This window comes from Rana temporaria, chromosome 11 (assembly GCF_905171775.1).
Source record: "Rana temporaria chromosome 11, aRanTem1.1, whole genome shotgun sequence".
Lineage (NCBI taxonomy): Eukaryota > Metazoa > Chordata > Amphibia > Anura > Ranidae > Rana > Rana temporaria.
Window position 1 is genome coordinate 144,472,292 of NC_053499.1, and position 26,191 is coordinate 144,498,482.

At 47.0% G+C, this 26,191-nt stretch overlaps 1 protein-coding gene across 1 annotated transcript; it reads right to left on the bottom strand.

The window, feature by feature from the left end:
• Window positions 1–726: 726 nt before the first annotated feature.
• LOC120917809 (ankyrin and armadillo repeat-containing protein-like) lies at window positions 727–25,898 on the bottom strand. Its single transcript, XM_040329362.1, has 10 exons — window positions 25,557–25,898; window positions 21,776–22,843; window positions 19,869–20,047; window positions 17,294–17,512; window positions 16,507–16,644; window positions 11,590–11,834; window positions 8,240–8,396; window positions 6,043–6,190; window positions 3,964–4,119; window positions 727–1,259 (listed from the first exon to the last, which is right to left on the bottom strand). The coding sequence occupies exons 2-10, from the start codon at window positions 22,828–22,830 to the stop codon at window positions 1,121–1,123; spliced, it is 2,436 nt and encodes an 811-aa protein (XP_040185296.1). The 5' UTR covers window positions 22,831–22,843; window positions 25,557–25,898; the 3' UTR covers window positions 727–1,120.
• Between the last annotated feature and the right edge of the window lie 293 nt (window positions 25,899–26,191).

The following is a 26,191-nucleotide window of genomic DNA, read 5'->3' on the forward strand; positions in this document are numbered from 1 at the left end:
CCGGCGTATCTACTTTCTGTATTCAGAAAGCTAGATACGCCGACATTAGCCTAAGATCCGACTGGCGTAATTCTATTACGCCGTCGTATCTTAGGGTGCATTCTCACGCTGGCCGCTAGGTGGCGCTTCCATCGTTTTCGGCGTAGAGTATGCAAATTACCCAGTTACGCCGATTCACAAACGTGCGTGCGCCCGGCGGTAGTTTTTTTACGTAGTTTGCGTAAGGCTTTTTCGGCGTAACGTTGCTCCTGCTATTAGGTGGCGCAGCCAATGTTAAGTATGGACGTCGTTCCCGCCTCGAAATTTAAATTTTTTAAGTCGTTTGCGTAAGTCGTTCGCGAATAGGACTGGACGTAATTTACGTTCACGTCGAAAGCAATGACGATTTGCGTCGGAATTTTGAGCATGCGCACTGGGATTCTTTCAGGAACGGCGCATGCGGCGTTCGTAAAAAACGTAAAAAACGCGGGGTCACCATAATTTAAATAAAACACGCCCCCTCATCATCTTTTGAATTACGCGCTCTTACGCCGGCCCCATTTACGCTACGCCGCCATAAGTTACAAGGCAAGTGCTTTGTGAATACAGCACTTGCCTCTCAAACTTACGGCGGCGCAGCGTAAATACGATACGCTGTGCCGCCGTAAGAAGGGGCGCAGCTACTTGAATCTAGCCCAAATTCTATATCTGAAGGATTTATCTAATGTACAGGACACAAGCAGGTAAGTACATGAAATAGGGTATTTTTATTGTTTGCAGATGAAGTGTGGATTATAAGATACAAAGTAACAATTCATGTGAAATGTATTATTGGCCATATTGGGTGATCAGTGATGTCATTGATCGCCGTCTCTGGAAATCAGATTCATGTGATCCCATTGGTCACCTCGCCGTCTGGCTCTGGATATTGGATGTCATGTGACAGGAGAGAAAGTCATCAACACCTGAAATATCGCTTTATATTTTTCTCTGTATCCTCCCTAAAATAAAGAGATTTCTTTTGTGGTGACTTGGTTCTGATCTCTCTCTATAGATAAATCTGGTCACGGTCTTGCTGCGGATCTTCTAATGCGGACGGGGATGACGCTGTTTCATTGTTCAGGATGGAAAATCCGTTCATTTATTGATGGAGAAAACTGACAACATTCCCGCCGGAAGGAAGTGATGGATCTGTGGGGGTCTCATTCACCGCAGGATTCTTCCACGCCATCTTCGTCTGATCATCGGCTGACGTCACAAATATTCGCATACGCCTGGGACTGGAGAAACATTATTCCCAGCCAATGAAAACCCTCACAATTTTATCATGAAAAAGAACAGAAATAATAATACAGCAAATGGTATTTACAAAAATAAAGGAAAGTTTAACCACTTCAGCCCCGGACCATTATGCAGCTAAAGGACCCGGCCCCTTTTTGCGATTCGGCAGTGCGTCGCTTTAACTGACAATAGCACGGTCGTGCGACGTGGCTCCCAAACAAAATTGGCGTCCTTTTTTTCCCACAAATAGAGCTTTCTTTTGGTGGTATTTGATCACCTCTGCGGTTTTTATTTTTTGCGCTATAAACAAAAATAGAGCGACAATTTTGAAAAAAAATCAACATTTTTTATTTTTTGCTATAATAAACATCCCCCAAAAAAGAAATACAAAATATTTTTTTTCCTCAGTTTAGGCCGATACGTATTCTTCTACATATTTTTGGTAAATAAGCGTTTATTGATTGGTTTGCGCAAAAGTTAAAAAGTTATAGGCCCAGATTCACATAGAGCAAGGCGCACATTACGCCGCCGTAGAGCACACACCGTACGCCACGCTAACGTAACGCGGAGAGGCAAGCATTGCATTCAGCAAGCCAGTGCTCCCAACGCTGCGCCAGCGTGGCGTAGGTTTCGAAGGCGCACGCCGGCGTAGGTGGAAGTGGGCGTGACCCCATGCAAATGATGGGCCGAGCGCCAGATAGGTACGTATCACGAACGGCGCATGCGCCGTGACGTGGACGCATACTCAGCACCCCCCTGCGCCTGCTCACAACCATGCCGGCACAACTGCCTATGCTACGTCGGATCACTGCGTACGCATGAACATAACGTACGCCCAGCCAGACACACGTCCAACGCACAATACGCCGGCTTGTGTTCCCTGGTGCAGACCTGTGCATGTCTGTTGCCAGGTTGCACCTAATTTATGGGGAATAACTTTACGCCGGACGTACAACTTACGCGCATCTCACGTAGCATGCGCCGGGCACACGCACGTTCGTGAATCAGCGTATTTCCCTCATTTGCATGTTTGAATGGCTAATCAATGGGAGCAGCACCATGCGCCCAGCCCATATGTGCGCCCACCCTACGCCGGCGTGTGCAAGCTACGTCGGCGGGGTGTAGCCTGTTTTTAGGCGCATATTGGTTTGTGGGTCTGCCGCACACATACGCCGGCGCATATTGGCACTTACGTCGGCGTAACGTTTTATACGTCGGCGTAAGTGCTTTGTGAATCTGGGCCATAGCGTTTACAAAATAGGGGATAGATTTATGGCATTTTTATAAAAAAATTTTTTTACTAGTAATGGCGGTAATCAGCGATTTTTTTCGTGACTGCGACATTATGGCAGACATATAGGACACTTTTGACACATTTGTTCGAATTGTCATTTTCACAGCGAAAAGTGCTATAAAAATGCACTGATTACTGTAAAAATGACACTGGCAGTGAAGGGGTTAACCAGGAGGGGGTGCTGTAGGGGTTAAGTGTGCCCTAAGGGAGTGTTCTTGCTGTGGGGGGGCGTGGCTGGACGTGTGACGTCACTGATTGTCGTTCCCTAACACAGGGAACAGACGATCAGTGACAGCCACACTAGGAAGAACGGGGAAAGGTGTGTTTACACTCACCTCTCCCCGTTCTTCAGCTCTGTGACCCGATCGTGGGACACCAGCGGCGATCGGGTCCGCGGGAGAACAGGATCAGGAACAGGACAAAGGCGGCGTACAGGTACGTGCCTGTGCCCAGCCGTGCCCTTTTGCCAACGTATATCGGCGTGAAGTGGTTAAAGGGCCAATTTCACAAAAACTGGTATTTTATTTATAGGTGAAACTTGGTGGGCTCTGTCAGTTCCTGGATTCTTTTATATCTTGGATATTCCAACAGTGAGATTTCCCTGACAACATTCCTTACTTGGGTACTCAGCACAGGGATGGTGGGAACCCATCATAATGGGCACAGCAGGTGTACAGACCCGGGAATTTAGCACAGGGATGGTGGGAACCCCTTATAATGGGCATAACAGGTGTACAGATTCAGGAACCCAGCACAGGGATGGCGTGTATCCCTTATAATGGGCATAGCAGGTGTACAGACCCAGGAACTCATCACAGGGATGGCGTGTATCCCTTATAATAGGCATAGCAGGTGTACAGTTTCAGTAACCAAGCACAGGGATGGCGTGTATCCCTTATAATGGGCATAACAGGTGTACAGATTCAGTAACCCAGCACAGGGATGGCGTGTATCCCTTCTAATGGTCATAGCAAGTGTACAGACCCAGGAACCCAGCACAGGGATGGTGGGTATCCCTTATAATGGGCATAGCAGGTGTACAGATTCAGGAACCAAGTACAGGGATGGTGGGTATCCCTTATAATGGGCACAGCAGGTGTACAGTTTCAGTAACCAAGCACAGGGATGGCGTGTATCCCTTATAATGGGCATAACAGGTGTACAGATTCAGGAACCAAGTACAGGGATGGCGTGTATCCCTTATAATTGGCATAGCAGGTGTACAGACCCAGGAACTCAGCACAGGGATAGTGGGACCCCCATAATGGGTGGAGCTGGTGTGCAGGAATGGTGGGAACCTCTAATAATAGGCACAGTAGGTGTGCAGACACAGAAACTTATCCCAGGGAGGGAACCCCTTGTAACTGGCAAAAATGAAAAAGTTGGGGATGAGTATGGGCCCTGCTCACCTCCTGGGCTCTGTGTGCCCCTCTGTAGACAGATTCCGGATGGGTGGCAGAGTCAGCGCCCTCATGTGTCTCCAGCGCTCCAGAAAGTTTTCCGGCCACCTTCGCTTCTTATTGTAGAAGATTAAAACTTTCATCATCTCAGGATCCTCCCGGCATCTGCAACCAGAGCAGAGACTATGGTCAGAGGAGGACGGACAGTATGCAGAGACCACAGGTGGGCAACCTAAGCCTGGTACACACGATCGGACTTCCATCAGACAAATACGTGGATTTTTTGTGCCAAGGGCGTTGGCCGTGAACTTGTTCTGCACACAGACAGCAGAACTTTTTCAACCAACAAACGCAAAACTAAGTGTTTTTTCTGCTCTTTAGCGCCACCCTTTGGGCAACTTCTGCTATTGTTGTCTGATGTTTAGCATTGGTTCTGAGCATGCGTGTTTGTACTTTGGATTTTAGTCCGATGGACTTGTGTACCCACGATCGGATTATCCTCCATCGGACATTTGTTGCCGAAAAGTTTGAGAGCATGCACAGCGAACATTTGTCCGTTGAAAAAACGAAAACAATTGTCCGATGGAGCGTACACGCGGATTGTCCGATAAAACACATTCATTGAACTGTTATTGTCAAAAAGTCAGATCGTGTGTATGGGTCTTTATGGTTAACATTGGTTCTGAGCATGCGTGTTTGTACTTTGGATTTTGAAGTGCACTTTTTTGAGAAAAAATACACTTTTTTTACCTAAAAAAATAAGACAATAGTAAAGTTAGCCCAATTTATTTTATATTGTGAAAGATAATGTTACGCCGAGTAAATTGATACCCAACATGTCACGCTTCAAAATTGCGTCCGCTCGTGGAATGGCGACAAACTTTTACCCATTAAAATCTTCATAGGCGACGTTTAAAAAAATTCTACAGGTTGCATGTTGTGAGTTACAGAGGAGGTCTAGAGCTAGAATTATTGCTCTCGCTCTACCAATCGCGGCGATACCTCACATGTGTGGTTTGAACACCACTTTCATATGCGGGCGCTACTCACGTATGTGTTCGCTTCTGCACACGAGCTTGTCGGGACGGGGCGCGTTTTTTGGCTCCTAACTTTTTTAGCTGGCTCCTAGATTCCAAGCAAATTTGTCAAGCCCTCTCTTAGGGCCAGATTCTCGTAGTTCGTTGTATCTTTGCGTGGGCGTAACGTATCCGATTTACGTTACGCCTCCGCAACTTAGACGGGCAAGTGCTGTATTCTCAAAGCACTTGCTCCGTAAGTTGCGGCGGCGTAGCGTAAAAAGGCCGGCGTAAGCCCGCCTAATTCAAATTTGAAACAAGGGGGCGTGTTTTATGTTAATAACTTGTGACCCGACGTGATTGACGTCCGTGGAATATCCCAGTGTGCATTGCTCCCTAGTACGCCGCAAGGACGTATTGGTTTCGACGTGAACGTAAATGACGTCCAGCCCCATTCACGGACAACTTACGCAAACGACGTAAAATATTCAAAATTCGACGCGGGAACGACGTCCATACTTAACATTGGTACGCCGCATGTACGCCACCATATAGCAGGGGTAACTTTACGCTGGGAAAAGCCTAACGTAAACGGCGTAACTGTACTGCGTCGGCCGGGCGTACGTTAGTGAATTTGCGTATCTAGCTGATTTACATATTTCTAGGTCGTAAATCAGCGTACGCGCCCCTAGCGGCCAGCGTAAATATGCAGTTAAGATCCGACGGCGTAACAGACTTACGCCGGTCGGATCTAAAAGAAATCTATGCGTAACTGATTCTAAGAATCAGGCGCATAGATACGACGGGCCAGACTCAGAGATACGACGGCGTATCTCTTTTGAGAATCTGGCCCTGTGCCTCTATTTGATTTGCACTTGCCATGTGATCAATTACTGGCTATTTGGTGGCTTGACAGTTCGGTTGAGAACACAAGCAACTGTAATAGTTATCATTCACAGCAGGCTATGAATGTAACTGTTTTGGGAAACCGTTTCGATCGGTTTCGTTCTGCTTTAAATTTGGATTAGGGCTACCAAACCAATGTTCAGTTAAGATCTGCAATTTCAGATACCTTCTCAGCAGCTGTCTTTCAGCCAGAGGGTGCAGACTGAGGAAGCTCAGAGCGATGGCGGCGGAGCCCTTCACCTGCCCGGATGGACTGGACAGAAGACGGCACAGGAAGCTGACAACATCTATGGAGACCATGGCAGCCGCTAAACCTGAGGGGACATGGAGAGATCACAGGTCCATAGTCAATATTTCTAGCAATTTCATCCATTACTGACCTGCTTCTGAAAATGCTAGTTGCCTAGCTCTCATGCTGAGCCTTCAGCTTCACCACTTTCTGAGTATGCAATCCAAGAGTAGTGGCTTAACTTACTGTATGCTTCTGTAGAACCCTCTAGGGTGCAACTAGTCTAGGTAAATGTATTTGTTGACTCATGGTAGTTGTGTGAGTCTGTAATTAGGTCGCGTTATTGTAGGTCAGGTTGAAGGACAGGTCTCTACTGCCTCCCCCTGGGTTCTAGAAGCTTGGAGAAGCTTCTGGAAGTTAGTGGGGGGGGGGGGGGTAGGAGGTCCTGAGCTGCTAACTTGAGGACATCTGGCCAATCCTTAAGCAGAACGCCCTGGCAGGGTGGCTGGAATAACCCCTAAATATCGTGGAGCCTAGCCAGCAGGGGAGTCAGGTGGAAGATGGAGTGCTGAGGTTTCTGTTGTGAATCCGGGGACGGGACCCTGGGGCCTGGGGGGGCTCTGCCTCCAGGCTGGGAGCTGAGGAAATGAAGAAGAGGAAGCCTTAGAGAGGAATCTCTGTTTCCTTTGGGTCTTTTGCAGAAGACACCCTGGCTGGCATTGGGGAGATCTGTAGATCTTGCAGTAGGAGGCCTTAAAGCGTGAGTTCACCCGAAAAAAAATATTTAACATTAGATTGATGCTCATTTTGTCAAGGGGAATCGGGTAGTTTTTTTAAAATCGAAGCCGTACTTACCGTTTTAGAGAGCGATCTTCTCCGCCGCTTCCGGGTATGGTCTTCGGGACTGGGCGTTCCTATTTGATTGACAGGCTTCCGACGGTCGCATCTATCGCGTCACGAGTAGCCGAAAGAAGCCGAACGTCGGTGCGGCTCTATACGGCGCCTGCGCACCGACGTTCGGCTACTTTCGGAAAATCGTGACGCGATGGATGCGACCGTCGGAAGCCCGTCGGAAGCCTGTCAATCAAATAGGAACGCCCAGTCCCGCAGACCATACCCGGAAGCGGCGGAGAAGATCGCTCTCTAAAACGATAAGTACTGCTTCGATTTAAAAAAAACTACCCGATTCCCCTTCACAAAATGAGCCTCAATCTAATGTTAAAAATTAACTTTTCGGGTGAACCTCCACTTTAACAGGAGTCTTGCCCAGTGCAGTGGGGAGCAAGGGATAGTGTAAGTACCTCAGTGTACCCAGGGACATACAAGGGGAGAGAGTGCCCGGCGTAGCATACTTTCCAGGGACAGCATTGAGCTAAATCCCAATCCCTTGTGCTGGGGCATTCTTCAGAGCAGCCAAGTGGGCTGGTAGTGAAGGCAGCCAGGTGGGCTGGTAGTATCTGCAAGCATTAGAACTGCAGTTATTCCTGAGGGAGTACAGTCCAAGATCTTTTTTTTTTTGTTTACATAGAGAAAAAAGTTGTCCTCATCTGATGTTTCTTCAGGTCACGTTGGACACCCCATAATCCTTATACCCTATCCAAGTTGTTTCCCAAGTTGTGTCAGTTTCATTCCAGGACACTGTATTGCCCTGGAATGAATGTGCCCGGGACAGACCTGCAAAATGCGGGACTGTCCCAGGTAATCCGGGACATGTGGTCACCCTAGTGGTAACCCGGAAGAGTGGCAGCTTACATCTTAGCAGTTCCGTCCTCAAATAAATCTTGATCTAGATTCAGTTCCATTTTTATATGTTTGCCCAGCAGAGGGCGGCACTCTTCAGAAAAGCCCGGGAAAACCTGGCCAGCAGAGTTAACCCTTACCTACCAAACAGCACCACCTCTGCTGGGCAACATACAAAGCAAAAAATATACTTAATCCCAAAAGTACTGAACATAACCAGCACAGAAATACCCCAGCCAGCACCTGCTTAGAGACAAACCCCAGATTAGATCAGGGACTAGGAGGAGTATTCTCAGTTCAGATCTCACCCTAACTATCCGGCATATGGAGCCAGCACACAGCTCTGGATCACCATCTTCATATAATACATGCATCATGTTGGTCATTGTGTTACCTGCCCGGCAGTGCGACAATCTGGCCACACAATCAGCTGTCAGCGCCTGCGTCTTGTTAGATTGTGATTTCTCCAGCAGCCCAATCAGCGTCTGAATTCCCACCGCGCAGGTATACGATGGATCTTTATCGGGAATAATCGGAGCCAAGACCACCAGCTGCAGGAAAACAGACGCCATTTATAGAGGGGACATTATTCACTATAATGCCGCGTACACACGATCATTTTTTGGGTTGTAAAAAACTAAGTTTTTCAGGCTCTAGAAAAAACGATTTTCTTTTCAACTTGATCATTAAAACGGCGTTACCTACACACGATCGTGAAATAAAAATGATCTAGCAAAGCGCGGTGACGTACAACACGTACGACGGCACTATAAAGGGGACGTTCCATGCGGATGACGCCACCCTTGGGGCTGCTTTAGCTGATTCCGTGTTAGTAAAAGACGATTCGCGCTTTTCTGTCTGTTACAGCGTGATGAATGTGCTTACTCCATTACAGACGGTAGTTTTACCAGAACGAGCGCTCCCATCTCATAACTTGCTTCTGAGCATGCACAGATTTTTCACGTCGTTAAAGCCCACACACGACCCGAAAAATGACAACGTTAAAAACGTTGTTAAAAAATAGAGCATGTTCGAATTTTTTTTTTGCCCGTTTTTCAGGACCCGAAAAATGCTCTGGAGCCCACGCACGATCGTTTTTAATGACATTAAAAAAAAACGTAATTTTTTACAACCCGAAAAATGATAGTGTGTACGCGGCATAATACTAGAACTTCACAAAGCCTTTGTGTGATGTCATCATTATACTACATGACTTCATCCTTCACTAAGGGGGTCTGCAATCCATCAGGGGAGTGTCTCCAAGAGTGACATCATGGCTCTCCACTCTTTTTATTTAAAGGGGTTGTATGGTACAAGTTATTTCCCTAAATGTCTTCCTTTACCTTAGTGCAGTCCTCCTTCACTTACCTCATCCTTCCATTTTGCTTTTAAATGTCCTTATTTCTTCTGAGAAATCCTCACTTCCTGTTCTTCTGTCTGTAACTCCACACAGTAATGCAAGGCTTTCTCCCTGGTGTGGAGTGTCGTGCTCGCCCCCTCCCTTGGACTACAGGAGAGTCAGGACGCTCTATACATTGCAGATACAGAAAGGAGCTGTGTGTTATGTAGAATGTAGAATATAGAGCCGGCAACTCGTACTTCCGAATAAGTTGCTTTATTTCATCGAGTGGAGTGTACAAATAGCTGTGGCTTAAAGCGGTTGTAAAGGAAAACATTTTTTTCAATTTATGCATTAGGCTGCTTTCACATTGCAGCATGGAGCCGCGGTGACGGTATAGCCGCGCTATTTGTAGCGCGGCTATACCGTCATATTTACCGCGATATTCGAGCGCTATCGGTGAGGTTTTAACCCCCGCTAGCGGCCGAAAAAGGGTTAATACCGCCTGCGTTGCGGGCGGTATTACCGCGCTTTCCCATTGATTTCAATGGGAAGGCGCGGTATAGGAGCGGTGAACACACCGCTCCTATACCGCGGTAAAGATGCGGCTAGCAGGACTTTTGGTGCGCTCCTGCTAGCGCACCGCTTCAATGTGAAAGCCTTCGGGCTTTCACATTGAACACTGCAGGGCATGATTTTTCATGCGGTATAGCAGCGCTATTTTTAGCGCTGTACCGCATGAAAAACGCCCCAGTGTGCAAGGGGCCTTAAGGTGAAAAAACATCTGATGTTGCCGCACCCCCCTCCCCCGAGCCCCCGTTTTATGTACCTGACCCCTCGAAAGTCCCGCGCTCGGTCCCGAGATCCTCTTCGCCGCTCAGCCTGGCCGCTGATTGGCTAGAGCGGATGAATTGAGAGCAGCGCAGCCATTGGCTGGCGCTGCTGTCAATCACATCCAGTGACGCGGCGCGCCGAGGGGCGGAGCCGAGTGATAGAGTGAGCGGCTATGGCGCCCGCAAGGACTCACCACCATGCGAGCTCTCTCGCATTAATGTGGTGAGTTCTTGCGGGGAGGACCAGAGACAGCAGCCGAGGGACCCCAGAAGACGAGGATCGGGGCCACTCTGTGCAAAACGAACTGCACAGTGGAGGTAAGTATCACATGTTTGTTATTTTAAAGCAAATGTTTTTTTTCTTTTATTAACCCTTTAAGTTTTTCGGCAACAAGCCTTGATCATCATAGCCATGGCTATGATTAAGCCTTATTGACGAAACGCGTAAGCCACTGCTATTTGTACATTTCACTCAATGAAATAAAGTAACTTATCTGGAAGTACGAGTTGCCGGCTCTATAGTCTACATTTTTATTGTGCATTAGTGCTGGAAAGACACTCTGACCAAGAGCACCGTCAGTCCGCCGCCGTGGGAAAATTATCCTCGGGGCCTTGCATCTCTCTCTTCTTGGTCTTTTCTGGATATTCTAGGAATTTCTCTGGCCACCAGAACAGAAAAATATTAGAGTTCCAATTAATAGCCAACGGAAAAGGCAACAAATGATGGCAAATGAGGGATGGATTTATGGGGCCGGATTCAGAAAGATGCTTGCATCTTTCCTTACGCCGCTGTAACTTTGGGCGCAAGTTCCGTATCCAGAAAGAACTTGCGCCCTTAGTTACGGCGGCGTAACATATGTGTTGCGGCGTAAGCCCGCCTAATTCAAATGGAGATGTTGGGGGCGTGTTTTATTTAAATTTTACTTGACCCGCGTTTTTGACGTTTTTTTTGAACGGCGCCGTCCGTAAAATATCCCAGTGTGCATTGCTCAAAATTACGCCGCAAGGACGTATTGGATTCGACGTGAACGTAAATGACGTCCTGCCCTATTCGCGAACGACTTACGCAAACGACGTAAAATTTTCAAAACTCGGCGCGGGAACGACGGCCATACTTAACATTAGCTACGCCTCATATAGCAGGGGTAACTATACGCCAAAAAAAGCCTAACGTAAACGACGTAAAAAAATGCGCGGGCGGGACGTACGTTTCTGAATTGGCGTAAATACCTGATTTGCATATTCCTTGCGTAACTAGACGGAAGCGCCACCTAGCGGCCAGCGTGATTATGCAGCCTAAGATACTTACACCAGACGGATCTTAGGGATATCTATGCGTAACTGATTCTCTGAATCAGGCGCATAGATACGACGGCCCGCACTCAGAGATACGACGGCGTATCAGGATATACGCCGTCGTATCTTGTTTCTGAATCCGGGCCATGATGTGTATAATATCTGCTACATTGTGTCCGGTATTATAAGGATCAGAATTACTTGGCTATACACCATCCAATATACAGTAGACGCCAATCTATCCAATATAAACGCAATGATCCATACACTTCATACCTGGAAGGCTGTGCTGGCTCCTAGATTCTCATCGTCTGTTTCCAGGAAGGGGCTGAAGTCATCCCAGGTCACCCCGCCACTCTGGACAATCTCCTTCTGCTGGCTGGGGCTGTTGAAGGCGAAGGTGGCGATGGCCGCGCCGGCAGTTAGGCGGACCTCATCATTGGGTGAGTGCAGAAGACGGAGAATGTGGCTGTAACTGAACCCTGAGGACTTACTGATGAGTTCCAGGTTTTCCGGATTTCCTGGTCATTGCAAAAAAAAGGATTTACTATAATAAAGACTGAAGACGGCTGAGCATTCAATAAAGCTGACCGGGGTGAACAATTACTAATGCTGCGTACACACGATCGGAAAATCCGACAAGAAAACCGTGGATTTTTGTCCGACTGAATTTTGGCTCAAACATGCGTCGTAGCGCGGCGCATGTTTACGTACGGCGTAGCGTATCTAAGATACACTACGCCGCCGTAACAGCGTATTTCCCGTATCCACAAAGAATTTGCACCGTAAGTTACGGCGGGGTAGTGTAAATGTGTCGGCGTAAGGGCGCGCAATTCAAATCACTAAGTTGTGGGCGTGTTTTATGTTAATACGTCTTGACCCGACGTAAATTACGTTTTTTTTAACGGCGCATGCGCTGTCCGTGGGGGTATCCCAGTGCGCATGCTCCAAATTAACCTGCAGCAAGCCAATGCTTTCGACGTGAACGTAATTCTACGCAAAGCCCTATTCGCGAACGTTTTACGCAAACGATGTAAACAACGTAAAATTCGATGCTGGCCCGACGTTCATACTTAACATTGAATACGCCTCATATAGCAGGGGTAACGTTACGCCGAAAAAAGCCTTACGGAAATGACATAAAAAAATGCGCCGACCGAACGTACGTTTGTGGATTGGCGTATCTAGCTAATTTGCATACTCGACGCGGAAATCGACGAAGCGCCACCTAGCGGCCAGCGGAAATATGCACCTTAGATCCGACGGCGTACTAAGACGTACGTCAGTCGGATCTAGCCCAGCTTCAGGCGTATCTTGTTTTGTGGATACAAAACAAAGATACGCCGGAGCAACCTAGAAGTTACGCGGCGTATCAATAGATACGCCAGCGTAACTGCTTCGTGGATCTGGCCCATGGTCACCAAATTCCGACCGTCAAGAACGCGGTGACGTACAACACTACAACGAGCCGAGAAAAATTAAGTTCAATGATTCCGAGCATGTGTCAAATTGACTCCGAGCATGCATGTTTTTTTTGCGCGCCGTAATTGCATACAGACGATCAGAATTTCATCCAAGAACTTTTCTTGTCGGAAAATTTGAAAACCAGCTCTCAAATTTTTCTTGGCGAAAATTCAGACAGAAAAATTCCGATGGAGCCTACACACGGTCGGAATTTCTGACCAAAAGCTCCCATCGGACTTTTCTTGTCAGAATTTCCGATCGCATTAGACTGACCACAGAGGGTGAAAAATTCACTATGGGTAAGGTATTTTTCACACAGAATTTGAATCAGTCGATACATTTTCGACCAATTCTAAATCAAATCGTTGAAAATTTGGAATTTATTAGAAAACAAATAAACAAAACAAATTTTAACTAAATTCGTTCCTAAAATTTCGATACATACGAATCTACAAATAACCAAAAAATGTTATTCGAACCAAAACGACTTGCACATGTCTAATGAAAGAGCTGGTTCACACTGGGGCGGCACGACTTTAGGGGCGATTTGGCAAGGCGCTCTCAAGACGACTTGCAAAATGACTTCTGTATTGAATGGATATGTAGTAAGAAAATAAAAATAGCTCCCAACTGTCCCTGATTTCGAGGGACTGTCCCCGATTTGGAGCAATGTCCCTCTGTCCCTCATTCTCCTCATGTGTCCCTCATTTTGGTCTGATCTCTATATAGTTGTATATAAAATGCACTTTTAATCTATCAAAAAAGTATTTCCCAGCGCTAAACTTTTCATCTGATTTCTAAATGGCTTCATTTGTAAATTCCAAAAGCCAATATAAAGGAATAGTAGTGGTAAAAAAAGCACTTGTGGGTTTAACCAATCTTTGTTTTGTACAATTCTCCTTTAAGGGGGCGTGTCAAGGGGGTGTGTCCTATGCCTGCATACTTTTGCTGATAGGCGTCCCTCATTCCCATCTCAGAAAGTTGGGAGGTATGACTTTGCGCCCCACAACAATGACAGGGCCCAGGGCAGCTTCCCCTTTTGCCCTGCTTTAAAGACGGCCCTGAGCATGTCACAATGTATAGAAGTTACTGTGTACAATATATAACAAAGACTGACACAACACTAATTCCCATATACAGTATAGTTAGAATAAATAATCCCAGAAATAAAAGATTTTTGTTATGGATTGCAGAGATTTTCCACCTCTCTATACTCTCCTAGGAGGACAAGGTATACATTCTGTGGTCTATACATTTATTTTCTGTTGAATAAACACTGCGCCCGTCTCGCGCCGTCCGGCAGGCATGTGAGCACTTGTCCACCCCAGCGGATATCAATCATACTGTACGGCAGATCTAGAACCAGCAATTCACGCTTTGATACACAGCGCCCCGTCACTGCGACAACCCGGCGACACAAAGGTAAATATTTCCCCAACATTTATAGCCAGGCACTGAGACGTGAAAAGATCAAATACATTCGGGTCAGTCAGTCCGTACAACAAACAGCTGAGATAGCGGGCGGGGACGGCGGCCAACATTTACAATCACATAAAAGGTCTACAAATCAAAGATATCAGAGATACACTTTATTACCAAAAGTATTGGGACGCCTGCCTTTACACGCACATGAACTTTAATGGTATCCCAGTCTTATAGGCAGATTCAGAAAGATTTAGGCTGGCGTATCAGTAGATACGCCAGCCTAAGTCTGAATCTGCGCCGACGCAAATTTAAGCGTATTCTGGTAACCAGATACGCTTAAATTAGGCTAAGATACGAGCGGCGTAAGTGTCTTACACCGTCGTATCTTAAAGTGTAATTTTTAGGCTGGCCGCTAGGTGGCGCTTCCATTGCGTTCGACGTAGAATATGTAAATCACTAGATACGCCGATTCACGAACGTATGCCCGGCCGACGCAGTAAAGATACGCCGTTTACGTAAGGCATTTTCAGGCGTAAAGTTATTCCATCAAATAGCTGGACTAGTAATGTTAAGTATGGCCGTCGTTCCCGCGTCGAAATTTGAAAATTTTACGTCGTTTGCGTAAGTCGTCCGTGAATAGGGCTGGACGTAATTTACGTCCACGTCGAAACCAATACGTCCGTGTGGCGTACTTAGCCGCAATGCACACTGGGATATGTACACGGACGGCGCATGCGCCGTTCTTAAAAAACGTCAATCACGTCAGGTCACACTTCATATACATAAAACACGCCCCCCTCATGCTCATTTGAATTAGGCGCGCTTACGCCGGCCTATTCACGCTACGCCGCCGTAACTTAGCAGGCAAGTACTTTGTGAATACAGTACTTGCCTTGCAAACTTACGGCGGTGTAGTGTAAATACGATACGCTATGCCGCCGCAACGATGGGTCGCCGTACCTGAATCCAGCTATTAGTCTGTAGGGTTCAATATTGAGTTGCCCCACCCTTTGCACCTATAACAGCTTCAACTCTTCTGGGAAGGCTGTCCACAAGGTTTAGGAGAGACAAGAATTGTTCTAGGGGAGGAAATTTGGGGGGGGGGGGGGGTGTGCTAGGAGTGGGGATTTGAGGTAATATGTGTTGGGAGGAGAGATGGGGGGAAGAGGATTTGTGCTAGGATGGGGGATTTGTGCTAGGATGGGGGATTGGGGGGGTTGTGCTACAATAGGTTATATGGTGGGGAGGAGATTTGTGCTAGGAGGGGATTTTTTTTTAGGAGAGGGACTTGTGCTAGTAGGGATGATTGGGGGGCATTTGTGCTAGGAGGGGACATTTGGAGGGGGAGATTTGTGCTAGGATGGGGGATTTTTTTGGGGGGGGGGAGTTGAGATACAAAAGGTAATATTGTGGGGGGGGGGATTTTTTTTAGGAGAGGGACTTGTGCTAGTAGGGATGATTGGGGGGCATTTGTGCTAGGAGGGGACATTTGGAGGGGAAGATTTGTGCTAGGATGGGGGATTTTAGGGGGGGTGCCTAAAAAGGGTAATATGGTGGGGAGATTTGTGCTAGGAGGGGATTTTTTTTTTTAGGAGAGGGACTTGTGCTAGTAGGGATGATTGGGGGGCATTTGTGCTAGGAGGGGACATTTGGAGGGGGAGATTTGTGCTAGGATGGGGGATTTGTGCTAGGATGGGGGATTGGGGGGGTTTTGCTACAATAGGTAATATGGTGGGGGGGGGATTTGTGCTAGGAGGGGATTTTTTTTTAGGAGAGGGACTTGTGCTAGTAGGGATGATTGCTTGGCATTTGTGCTAGGATGGGGGATTGGAGGAGGGGAATTTTTGCTGGACGGGGGATTTTAAGGGTGGGGGGGGGGGGATTTGAGCTTGGAGGGGAATTTTGAGGGGGTAGAGGATTTGTACTGGGAAATGGGATTTATTTTTATTGGAGTGGGGGGGATTGTGAAATGAGAGAATTTGATCTAAGCATGCAGATTAGCGCTCACAATTTTTGGGGGAGGAGGGGATTTTTGCTGACACGTAACACTCATGCATCTTGGGGGGGGGCTGCAATTTGGCATGTTCGACCTAGACTGTAGATAGGATGGGCCACCACCCCCCGTGACACAAGAGGAAGGACCTGTGATGTCATCAGACCAGCCTGCAGATATATGTCGGGTTGGAGCTCAGAGTTGGATTTCCACATTTTTTCTGTTTTCTCTTCTTTCTTTCTAAAGAAGTCAAATAACATAATACATGAAAAATAACTTTAAAGACATAGAGTCTCATTTTGCCGACCCACCGAGAACAGAGGCAGCGATAGCGAGAGAAGCTTCCACCCGAACCCGCTCGGAGTCGCAGTGCCGCATTAATGCGATGAGAAATTTCAGTCCGCTGGAGCTGGCCACGGCACATTGGTTCTTGACATGTGGAACAAAACCTGAACAACACAAGATAGTAGGTGATAGAGAGGAACTCCGGGAGATCGAATTATCAATGTCAGTTACAAAGACAAGAGGTTAAACAATCTGTGTAGTCTGATCTCTCCTGCTAGTCTATTTCACATCATATCCAACAGATAGCTGTTGACCATGTTTGGACATCTACCACCTAATATGTATATATATACAGCTGAACCTCGGATTACGAGCATAATCCGTTCCAGGAGAATGCTCATAATCCAAAGTACTTGCATATCAAAGCGAGTTTTCCCATTGAAATCAATGTAAACTAAAATAATTTGTTCAGCATTGACTTCAATGGGATGCAATACCAAATGCGGCCAGAGGTGGGGGGGGCGCCAGAGAGCACCAACAACGGTCAAAAAGGCCCGAGGACACTTCGGCTCATGTGCCCCCGCACCTCAGGCCAAATGAGGTACTGCAGGCATATTTAGCTTGAATTCTGCTTGTCAGAATTGAAAAAAAAAGGTGGTTGCAAATCAAAACACTCTCAAACCAAGTTACTCTTAAACCAAGGTTCCACTGCATATGTATATATATATATATATATATATATATATATATATATATATATACATTATTACGCATGTCATTTCCTCGCACCCTTTCCTTATGCGTGCCACATACCGACTCCAAGGCAGATGTGTTGGAGGGCTCGGATGGCGCTCAGCACCACCTCCTCCTCCTGCGATCTCAGAAGGCGGACAAGATGGCGGGCTCCATCAGCAGACATCACCGCGTTTCTCACGTCGTAGGGTCCTTGGACCAGAGCGCTGAGACCGCCGGTCCCAATCAAGTTCAGTGTACAAGACGGAAGGGAGAGGAATTCAACCAGCAGAGGTACACCTGGAGAAACAACACAAAAACATCTGTCATTTAAAAAACACAGCAGTCAATATAATAATAGTAATATATCTCAGCTAACCAGTCCTTAGATGTGGTGGCTGCATTCGTTTTTCTTTTTTTTTTGCTTTATTTCCACCTGCTGATCCTGCCGGCAACACTTTCTCTGATACACTGCATGCTGCGCCCGGGTCTCACAGTCAAGTATTTGGAATCCGGACAGAACCAGTCAACTAGCATTTTGGAAAAAAATAAAACAATGGCAGACTCCTATTTTTCTCATAACAGATTGAGGACCCTCTGTGGGCTACACCTGCCTAAAAAACTACAAGTATACAGGGAATGTGTGAAATATCCCTGTTTGGCGTATTATAAGTGGGATACTTTGTGGCATTTGCGTAGTAATGGCTTTCTTCTGTCGACTCGACCATGCAGCCCATCTTTCTTCAAGTGCCTCCCTATTGTGCATCTTGAAACAGCCACACCACGTGTTTTCAGAGAGTCCTGTATTCCACCTGAAGTTATTTGTGGGTTTTTCTTTGCATCCCAAACTATTTTCCTGGCAGTTGTGGCTGAAATTTTAGTTGGTCTACCTGACCGTGGTTTGGTTTTAACAGAACTCCTCATTTTCCACTTCTTGATTAGAGTTTGAACACTGCTTATTGGCATTCTCAATTCTTTGGATAGCTTTTTATATCCCTTTCCTGTTTTATACAGCTCAACTACCTTTTCCTGCAGATCCTTGGACAATTCTTTTGCTTTCCCCATGACTCAAAATCCAGAAACCTCAGTGCGGCACTGGATGAAAGATGCCAGGGTCTGTCAGGAGTCCAGAAACGCATTGACCTTTTATACACACACACAAACTAAAAGCAAACAGATCACAGGTGAGGACGGTTACCTTTAACCCCTTAACGCCCGCCGCACGACTATTTCCGTCCGCACAATGGCACGGACAGGCAGAAGGACGTATATATACGTCCTTGCCTTTCCGCGGGTCGGGGGTCCGATCGGGACCCCCGCTGCGTGCGGCGGGCGGATTCCCTCGGGGAGCGATCCGGGACGACGGCGCGGCTATTCGTTTATAGCCGCTCCGTCGCGATCGCTCCCCGGAGCTGAAGAACGGGGAGAGCCGTATGTAAACACGGCTTCCCCGTGCTTCACTGTGGCGGCGCATCGATCGTGTCATCCCCTTTATAGGGGAGACACAATCGATGACGTCAGACCTACAGCCACACCCCCCTACTGTTGTAAACACACACTAGGTGAAGCCTAAAATGTTCAGCTCCCCCTGTGGTTAACTCCCAAACTGCAACTGTCATTTTCACAATAAAGAATGCAATTTAAATGCATTTTTTGCTGTAAAAATGACAATGGTCCCAAAAATGTGTCAAAATTGTCCGAAGTGTCCGCCATAATGTCGCAGTCACGAAAAAAAAATCGCTGATCGCCGCCATTAGTAGTAAAAAAAAAATGAATAAAAATGCAATAAAAATATCCCCTATTTTATAAACGCTATAAATTTTGCGCAAAGCAATCGATAAACGCTTATTGCGTTTTTTTTTACCAAAAATAGGTAGAAAAATACGTATCGGCCTAAACTGAGGAAAAAATAAATGTTTATATATGTTTTTCGGGGATATTTATGATAGCAAAAAGTAAAAAAAAATGCATTTTTTTCAAAATTGTCGCTCTATTTTTGTTTATAGCGCAAAAAATAAAAACCGCAGAGGTGATCAAATACCACCAAAAGAAAGCTCTATTTGTGGGGAAAAAAGGACGTCAATTTTGTTTGGGAGCCACGTCGCACGACCGCGCAATTGTCTGTTAAAGCGACGCAGTGCCGAATTGTAAAAACGCCTTTGGGCATTTAGCAGCATATTGGTCCGGGGCTTAAGTGGTTAATAGCCTTTCAAACCCCTTTGTGTCAACTTGTGTGCATGTTATCAGGCCAAAATCACCAGGGTATGTAAACTTTTGATCAGGCTCATTTCTGTTGTCATTATGAATTAAAAAGAGTAAACACGATTGATTGATAATAAATGGCTTCAGCCAAACACTAACCATGAGTGAAGGAAATGTTTTTGTGTTATCATTCATATTCTCAGAAAAATGGCCAAGAAATCATAAGTTCTGCCAGGGTATGTAAACTTATGAGCACAACTGTAGGAGGAACTTTCCCTTGACCTGGAGCTGCCAGTAAGAGGAATTCTATACCCTGAAATTACAGGACAGGTGACACTGTGCAGCTGATAATAATTAGGGTTCTGTATTGTATACAGAGCAGGATTGGCGCTGTCTGGCGTCCGAAAATTACACATCGGAGAATTGTACTTCTGAATGGTGATCTGATCCGCACCTATCCTGGCAGCCACCATTCTCTGAGCCTCCATCTCGTCCCCTGCCAAGGTCCACAGTGCCCGGGCCACCGCCTCCTGTGTACGCTGAGATTTGCTTCTCCTCAGCAGGTGGATGAGGCTGGATAGATTGCCTGACTCCAGGACCCGCCTTCTGGTGTGAGGATTCCCTTCCACCAACCTGAGATAAATACATGAGACGGGTTTAAGTGTTTGTAAACTTCAAACAAGAAATATGAACAAAGCATGTCCCTCTATAGTGTCTACTTGTCTCAATTAAGAGCACTAAGTGTTATTTTTGTCCACTGCTTTGTTCCTCTGCTATCATCATGAATTTTTATTGACACTGAGAGAAAAATGGTGACAGGGGAGGGACCTCCAGCATGATTGACAGCCTCAGCTCTGTTGCTGTGTGCTGTGTGAATGGGGAGGGGGTCATGTCCCTTCCCTCCAATCAGCTCTCAGAGCTCCCCTCACAGAGTGTAACTTCAGCTCTCCGCCCCCTTTTTTCTGAACCCTCTGACAAGCTTATAAATTCAGCATTTTGAAGGGATGTCGAGAAGAGAATCCCGCAGATAAACAGATACAACTTATATAGGAGGATTTGTTTCATCTTTGTGTACAACTTGAGGTCACTTTATAACAGGGAACAGACGATCAGTGTCACTGCCACAGAGAAGAATGGGGAAGGTGTGTTCACACTCGCCTCTCCCCGTTCTTCAGCTCCTGTGACCGATCGCAGGACACCGGCGGCGATCGGGTCCATGGGTCCCGTGGGCGCGGTCATGGAGCTTCGGACCCGGTCACAGGTGCGCGACCCACGGCTGGGCTCTTAAAGGCGACGTACCTGTACGTGCCTGTGCCCAGCCGTGCCATTCTGCCGACGTATATAGTGGGTAGTGGGTCCTTAAGTGGTTATACATATTGGGCCAGATTCTCAAAAGAGATACGACGTTGTATCTCCAGATACACCGTCGTATCTCTGTTTCTGAGCCCGGGTATCTATGCGAGTGATTCTTAGAATCATTTACGCATAGATACGGCGTAGATCCGACTGGCGTAAGTCACTTACACCGTCGGATCTTAGATGTAATTCCACGCTGGCCGCTAGATGGCGTTTGTCTATGCAAATGAGCCTGATATGCCGATTCCCGAACGTTTTTTGCGCAGCCTCGTCGTCATTTACGTCGTTTCCGTAAGCGTAAACTTACCCCTGCTATATGAGGGGGTAAGTTTATGAAGGTCCGTCGTATGCCATGTTAAGTATGGCGTCGGGACAGCGTCGTCTTTTTCCGTCGTTTACGTCGTTTTCCTAAGTCGTTCACGAATAGGGATTTGCGGAAATTACGCTCACGTCGGCTTCATTGACGTTTTCCGACGTGAGTTGGAGCATGCGCACTGGGCTATTTTTACGGCCGGCGCATGCGCAGTTCGATCGGCGCGGGGGCGCGCTTAATTTAAATACAAGCCGCCCCCTTTGAATTACGCGGCCTTACGCCAGGCCATTTACACTACGCCGTCACAAATTACGGAGCAAGTGCCCTATTCTCAAAGCACTTGCTCCGTAATTTGCGGCGGCGTAGTGTAAATGGCCCGGCGTAAGGCCGCGTAATTCAAAGGGGGCGGCTTGTATTTAAATGGCTTACGCTACGCCGCCGCGGAATCTACGAGAATCTGGCCCATTGGGTTCTTAAAGTGGTTACTTTACAGATCTTTTGGCAAGTAAAACGGTTCCTTTCTGCCCTTCATCTGTGTCTTCTATTGCTTAGAGCGGCACAACCTTTCCTGGGCATACGAGATCGGGGGCCCAAATGTAAGGGCCCCTCCTTTATTCAAGAGTTGTGTGCTCACATGGTTGATTGAGACAACTAATACAGAGCATTTACTATACATTTTCAGATTCATTTACCTGTATAACGTTTCCACGGCCGACATCTGGACATCTCTGTTTTTGGACTTCATCATGTGGTGAAGGCACAATCCCGCGTTCTCATTGATGAGAATACTTTGGTTATTTTGGTGGCCTTCAGCGATACGTCCCACAGCATCACTCCATGAAATTAGAAGGGGTTTTGACTGGCAGACCTGAAATAGTTTTACTATAAGGGTGAGAAGACCACTTTGCCTCCCCATTGCATCCTTCCATGGAGGAGAGGAGGCCGCGAGGAGGCCCGTCCCTTGTAATATTGGCTGTAGGACCTCCTCCGGGGCCTCCTCTTCCAGGACGGACAGTACTTCTCTGAGGGTTGGAATGAAGGTTTTGGAGAGCTCTTCAGCAGAGTCTTCCTCAGCACTCAGTTCACATACCGAGTCCATTATGGTGGGAAATAAATTCCTCAACTTACTGTCCATGAGAGACACAAGGACTTGGATTCCACCAATCTCCAGTAACTTCCTCCTTCCATTTTTACACCTCAAGATATTTTTCAGCAGATATAATGTTGTAGCCTTGACCTTCTCACCAAAACTTCTCCGTAAGACGCCAACCAACCCAGAAACCAGGCCTTCCTCGATAAAACCTTTTAGATGGCCATCTGACCCCTCCCCCGAGGGGCTGGTCAATTGAGAAATCATGGAACAAGACCCAACGACGTGGTCTTCTTCTTCTTCATCAGAGTCCAGAAGGGCAATAAGTTTCTTATACACATTCAGATTCTTGTTGTGAAGACCAATGAAGTATTGGAGAAGGTGAAGGTGGCCCTGAAGAGCGCAGATTTCCACAACTCCCTGCCGGTGTCTGTTTATACAAGTAACAACTGCGCCAAGTTTGACCAGCAAGTTCACCATCTGATGGCTCCCGCTGGAGACGGCCAGCAGCAGTGGCGTGTTCTGAATGGAGTCATCCGTTGTGGTGTCCAAGATTGCCGGTCCAGAGGACTCAATGAGACGTTCTACCAGCGAGACGTGATTCTTGTAAGCCGCGTGATGCAGCTCAGACCACCCACTGCGTTCTAAAGCCTCCATGTTTACTCCTGATCTGCAACAGAGTTGAAACAGAATAGAAATAATAGAATAGAAATAATAGAATAGAAATAATGGTAAAAAGTACAACTACAACCCTAATTCCCCAAAAATTGGGACACTGTGTAAAATCTAGACATGTGCAACTTGTTTAGTTCCGAATTCGTTTTTTTAGAGCATTCGGAAATTTCGGAAATGCAAAAATAAGAAAATTCTGAAATTTGTCAAAATTTGTTAATTCCGAAATCTCAGAATTTTCATATTTTTGCATTTCTGAAATTTCGAATTTCCAAATTTTCGAATTCCGAATTTTCGAAGAGAAGGCCTGGCTCGAAGTCTCTGCTCTAATTCATCCCAAAGGTGTTCTATCAATTGAGGTCGAGTTGTGCAGGCGTCCAACATCCAAGTGCGCTTCTGGAAGAATGGTCAAATATTCCCATAAACACTCCTAAACCTTGTGGACGGCCTTCCCAGAAGAGTTGAAGCTGTTATAGCTGCAAAGGGCGGGGCCAACTCAATTATGAACCCTACGGACTAAGACTGGGATGCCATTAAAGTGGAAGTAAAGTGGAAGTGGAAGTCTCTTGTGGGAAACCCCCCCCCCCCCGCAAGATAAAAGCATAATGAGCTAGTATGCATAGCATACTAGCTCATTATATATTACTTACCTGAGAACGAAGCCCCCGCAGCGGTCCTTGGACACGTTCTCTGTCGCCACCATGATACCCGGAGTGACTTCCGGGTGTCGCTGCTCCAGCGATGTGACTGGCCGGAGCAGCGATGACATCGCACGTGGGAGCCGCCACTAACGGCATGATGCCGTTAGTAGCGGCACGCTCAGTGCGCCTGCGTGCCGTTGTCTACAGCGCATGCGCCGTAGACATCGTTGCCATCTTTCTTGGAAATATCTCCTTAACCATGTAGGTTTAGGAGATATTTCTTGGACCTACAGTTAGAGCCCTTTCACACTGGTGCGTTTTTGTGGCGTCTTGCCGCGGTAAAAATAGCGCTATTAAAACGCTCATGAAACGCTCCCCATGCATCTCAATGGACCCTTTCACACTGAGGCGTTGCGCTGGAGGAGCGTTGAGAAAAGTCCTGCAAGCAGCATCTTTGGAGCAGCTTTTGAGCGCTGAAAAAAAACGCTCCAAAAACGCCCCTCTCCATTGAAATGAATTGAAAACGCAGTAAAAACTTGGTAAAATAGCAGTGTTTTACCGCTATTATAACGCTCCGCTATAGGCGTTTCCAGTGTGAAAGGGCTCTTAAGCCTTAATCTAGGCTTACCTGTAGGTCAAAGTGGTCTGTAAGGGTTTACAACCACTTTAAAGTTTATGTGTGTGTAAGGCCCCTTTCTCATTGGGCAGCGGAGGTGCGGTGACGGTATAGCCGCGCTATTTTTAGCGCCGCTATACTGTCGTATTTACCGCGATATTCGGGCGCTAGCGGTGCAGGTTTAACCCCCACTAGCGGCCGAAAAAGGGTTAATACCGCCCGCAATGCGCCTCTGCAGAGCGGTATTACTGCGGTTTCCCATTGATTTCAATGGAAAGGCGCGGTATAGGAGCGGTAAACACCCCGCTCCAATACCGCTCCAAAGATGCGGCTAGCAGGACTTTTGGAGCGGTCCTGCTAGCGCACCGCTTCAGTGTGAAAGCCTTCGGGCTTTCACATGGAAGCCTCCAGGGCACGATTTTTTCATGCGGTATAGCAGCGCTATTTTTTAGCGCTGTACCGCATGAAAAACGCCTCAATGTGAAAGGGGCCTAAAGGCAAGCGTCCCAATACGTTTGGTAATATATAGCCAGATTCAGAGAGAGTTACGCCGGCGTATCAGTAGATACGCTGTCGTAACTCTGAATCTGCGCCGTCGTAAATTTAAGCGTATTCTGGAAACCAGATACGCTTTAATTAGGCTAAGATACGAGCGGCGTAAGTCTCCTACGCCGTCGTATCTTAGGGTGCAATATTTACGCTGGCCGCTAGGTGGCGCTTCCGTTGAGTTCGGTGTAGAATATTCAAATGACTAGATACGCCGATTCTGAAACGTAGGTGCGCCCGGCGCATTTTTTATTTACGTCGTTTACGTACGGCTTTTTCCGGCGTAAAGTTAGTCGAACAAATAGCTGGCCTAGTCAATGTTAAGTATGCCCGTCGTTCCCGCGTCGAAATTTGAAAATTTTACGTCGTTTGCGTAAGTCGTCCGTGAATGTGGCTGGACGTAATTTACGTTCACGTCGAAACCAATACGTCCTTGCGGCGTACTTTGGAGCAATGCACACTGGGATATGTACACGGACGGCGCATGCGCCGTTCGTAAAAAACGTCAATCACGTCGGGTCACCAATCATTTACATAAAACACGCCCCCCTCGTCCTCATTTGAATTAGGCGCGCTTACGCCGGCCCCATTTACGCTACGCCGCCGTAACTTAGGAGGCAAGTGCTTTTGTGAATACAGCACTTGCCTCTCTGATTTACGGCGGCGTAGCGTAAATACGATACGCCACGCCGCCGGAAAGATGCGCCGCCGTACCTGAATCTAGCTAATAGAATAAATGGACTTTCCCAAACCAGAACCAAAGCTTTCCATCCCGCTCCTTCTAATTTTCTAGTTACTGCGGGTGAAAATGTTTGTCGATTTGACCCCACTAATGATTAGAAAACTGAACAAATGTTCTTTAAAAAAAAAGAAAAATGACAAAATCAATTCAACTCGGGTGTACCCACCTTATGGATGTGTTCTCATCTGATCTGCAGTGGAAGCAGCGGTCCCTCTGCAGAGGTCTGACACACCACTGCACTGAATTGGTTAAATGCGGGCGGGGATGAAGACGGTTTCCTGTTATCCAATAGGAGGCAGACGTGTCATTGCGCCTGACAGCTCAGAGATAGGAAGCAGCTGCTCACTCTGCGATCTCTCACCTGCTGGGCGCTCAGCCTCCCTGGCTCTGCATTCTGCTCAGGACTAGGAGTGTCTCCTCCGCTGTGTCCACACAATCTGATTAATGATCCCACTCTTGGCAACTCCATGTGTGCAGGCTCCTCCCACAACAGCGACTCCAATAACATTCCCAGAGATGGAGACTTTTCACAAAGATTTCTGCTGAGATGTATGTGAATGGTGCTGGAGATATAAAAAATGAACATATAGGGCCGGATTCACAAAGCACTTGCGCCGACGTATCTCCAGATACGCCGCGTAAGTGCAAATATGCGCCGTCGTATCTGTGCGCTGTGCCCACAAAACTAGATACGCCTGAAAATAGGCTTCATCCGGCCAACGTAACTTTCCTACGCCGGCGTATCGTGGGCGCATAGTTACGCTGGCCGCAAGTGGCGCTTCCATTGATTTTCTGTTCACA

Excerpts from the sequence above, each read along its gene's own strand:
- LOC120917809 (XM_040329362.1), bottom strand. The coding sequence starts at position 22,830 with ATGGAGGCTTTAGAACGCAGTGGGTGGTCTGAGCTGCATCACGCGGCT. Across the intron at positions 6,191-8,239 it reads ATTGTCGCACTGCCGGGCAG|GTTTAGCGGCTGCCATGGTC; the intron begins GTAACACAATGA and ends ATGTCCCCTCAG. Across the intron at positions 1,260-3,963 it reads GGGCACACAGAGCCCAGGAG|TCCCAGGCGTATGCGAATAT; the intron begins GTGAGCAGGGCC and ends ATGTTTCTCCAG.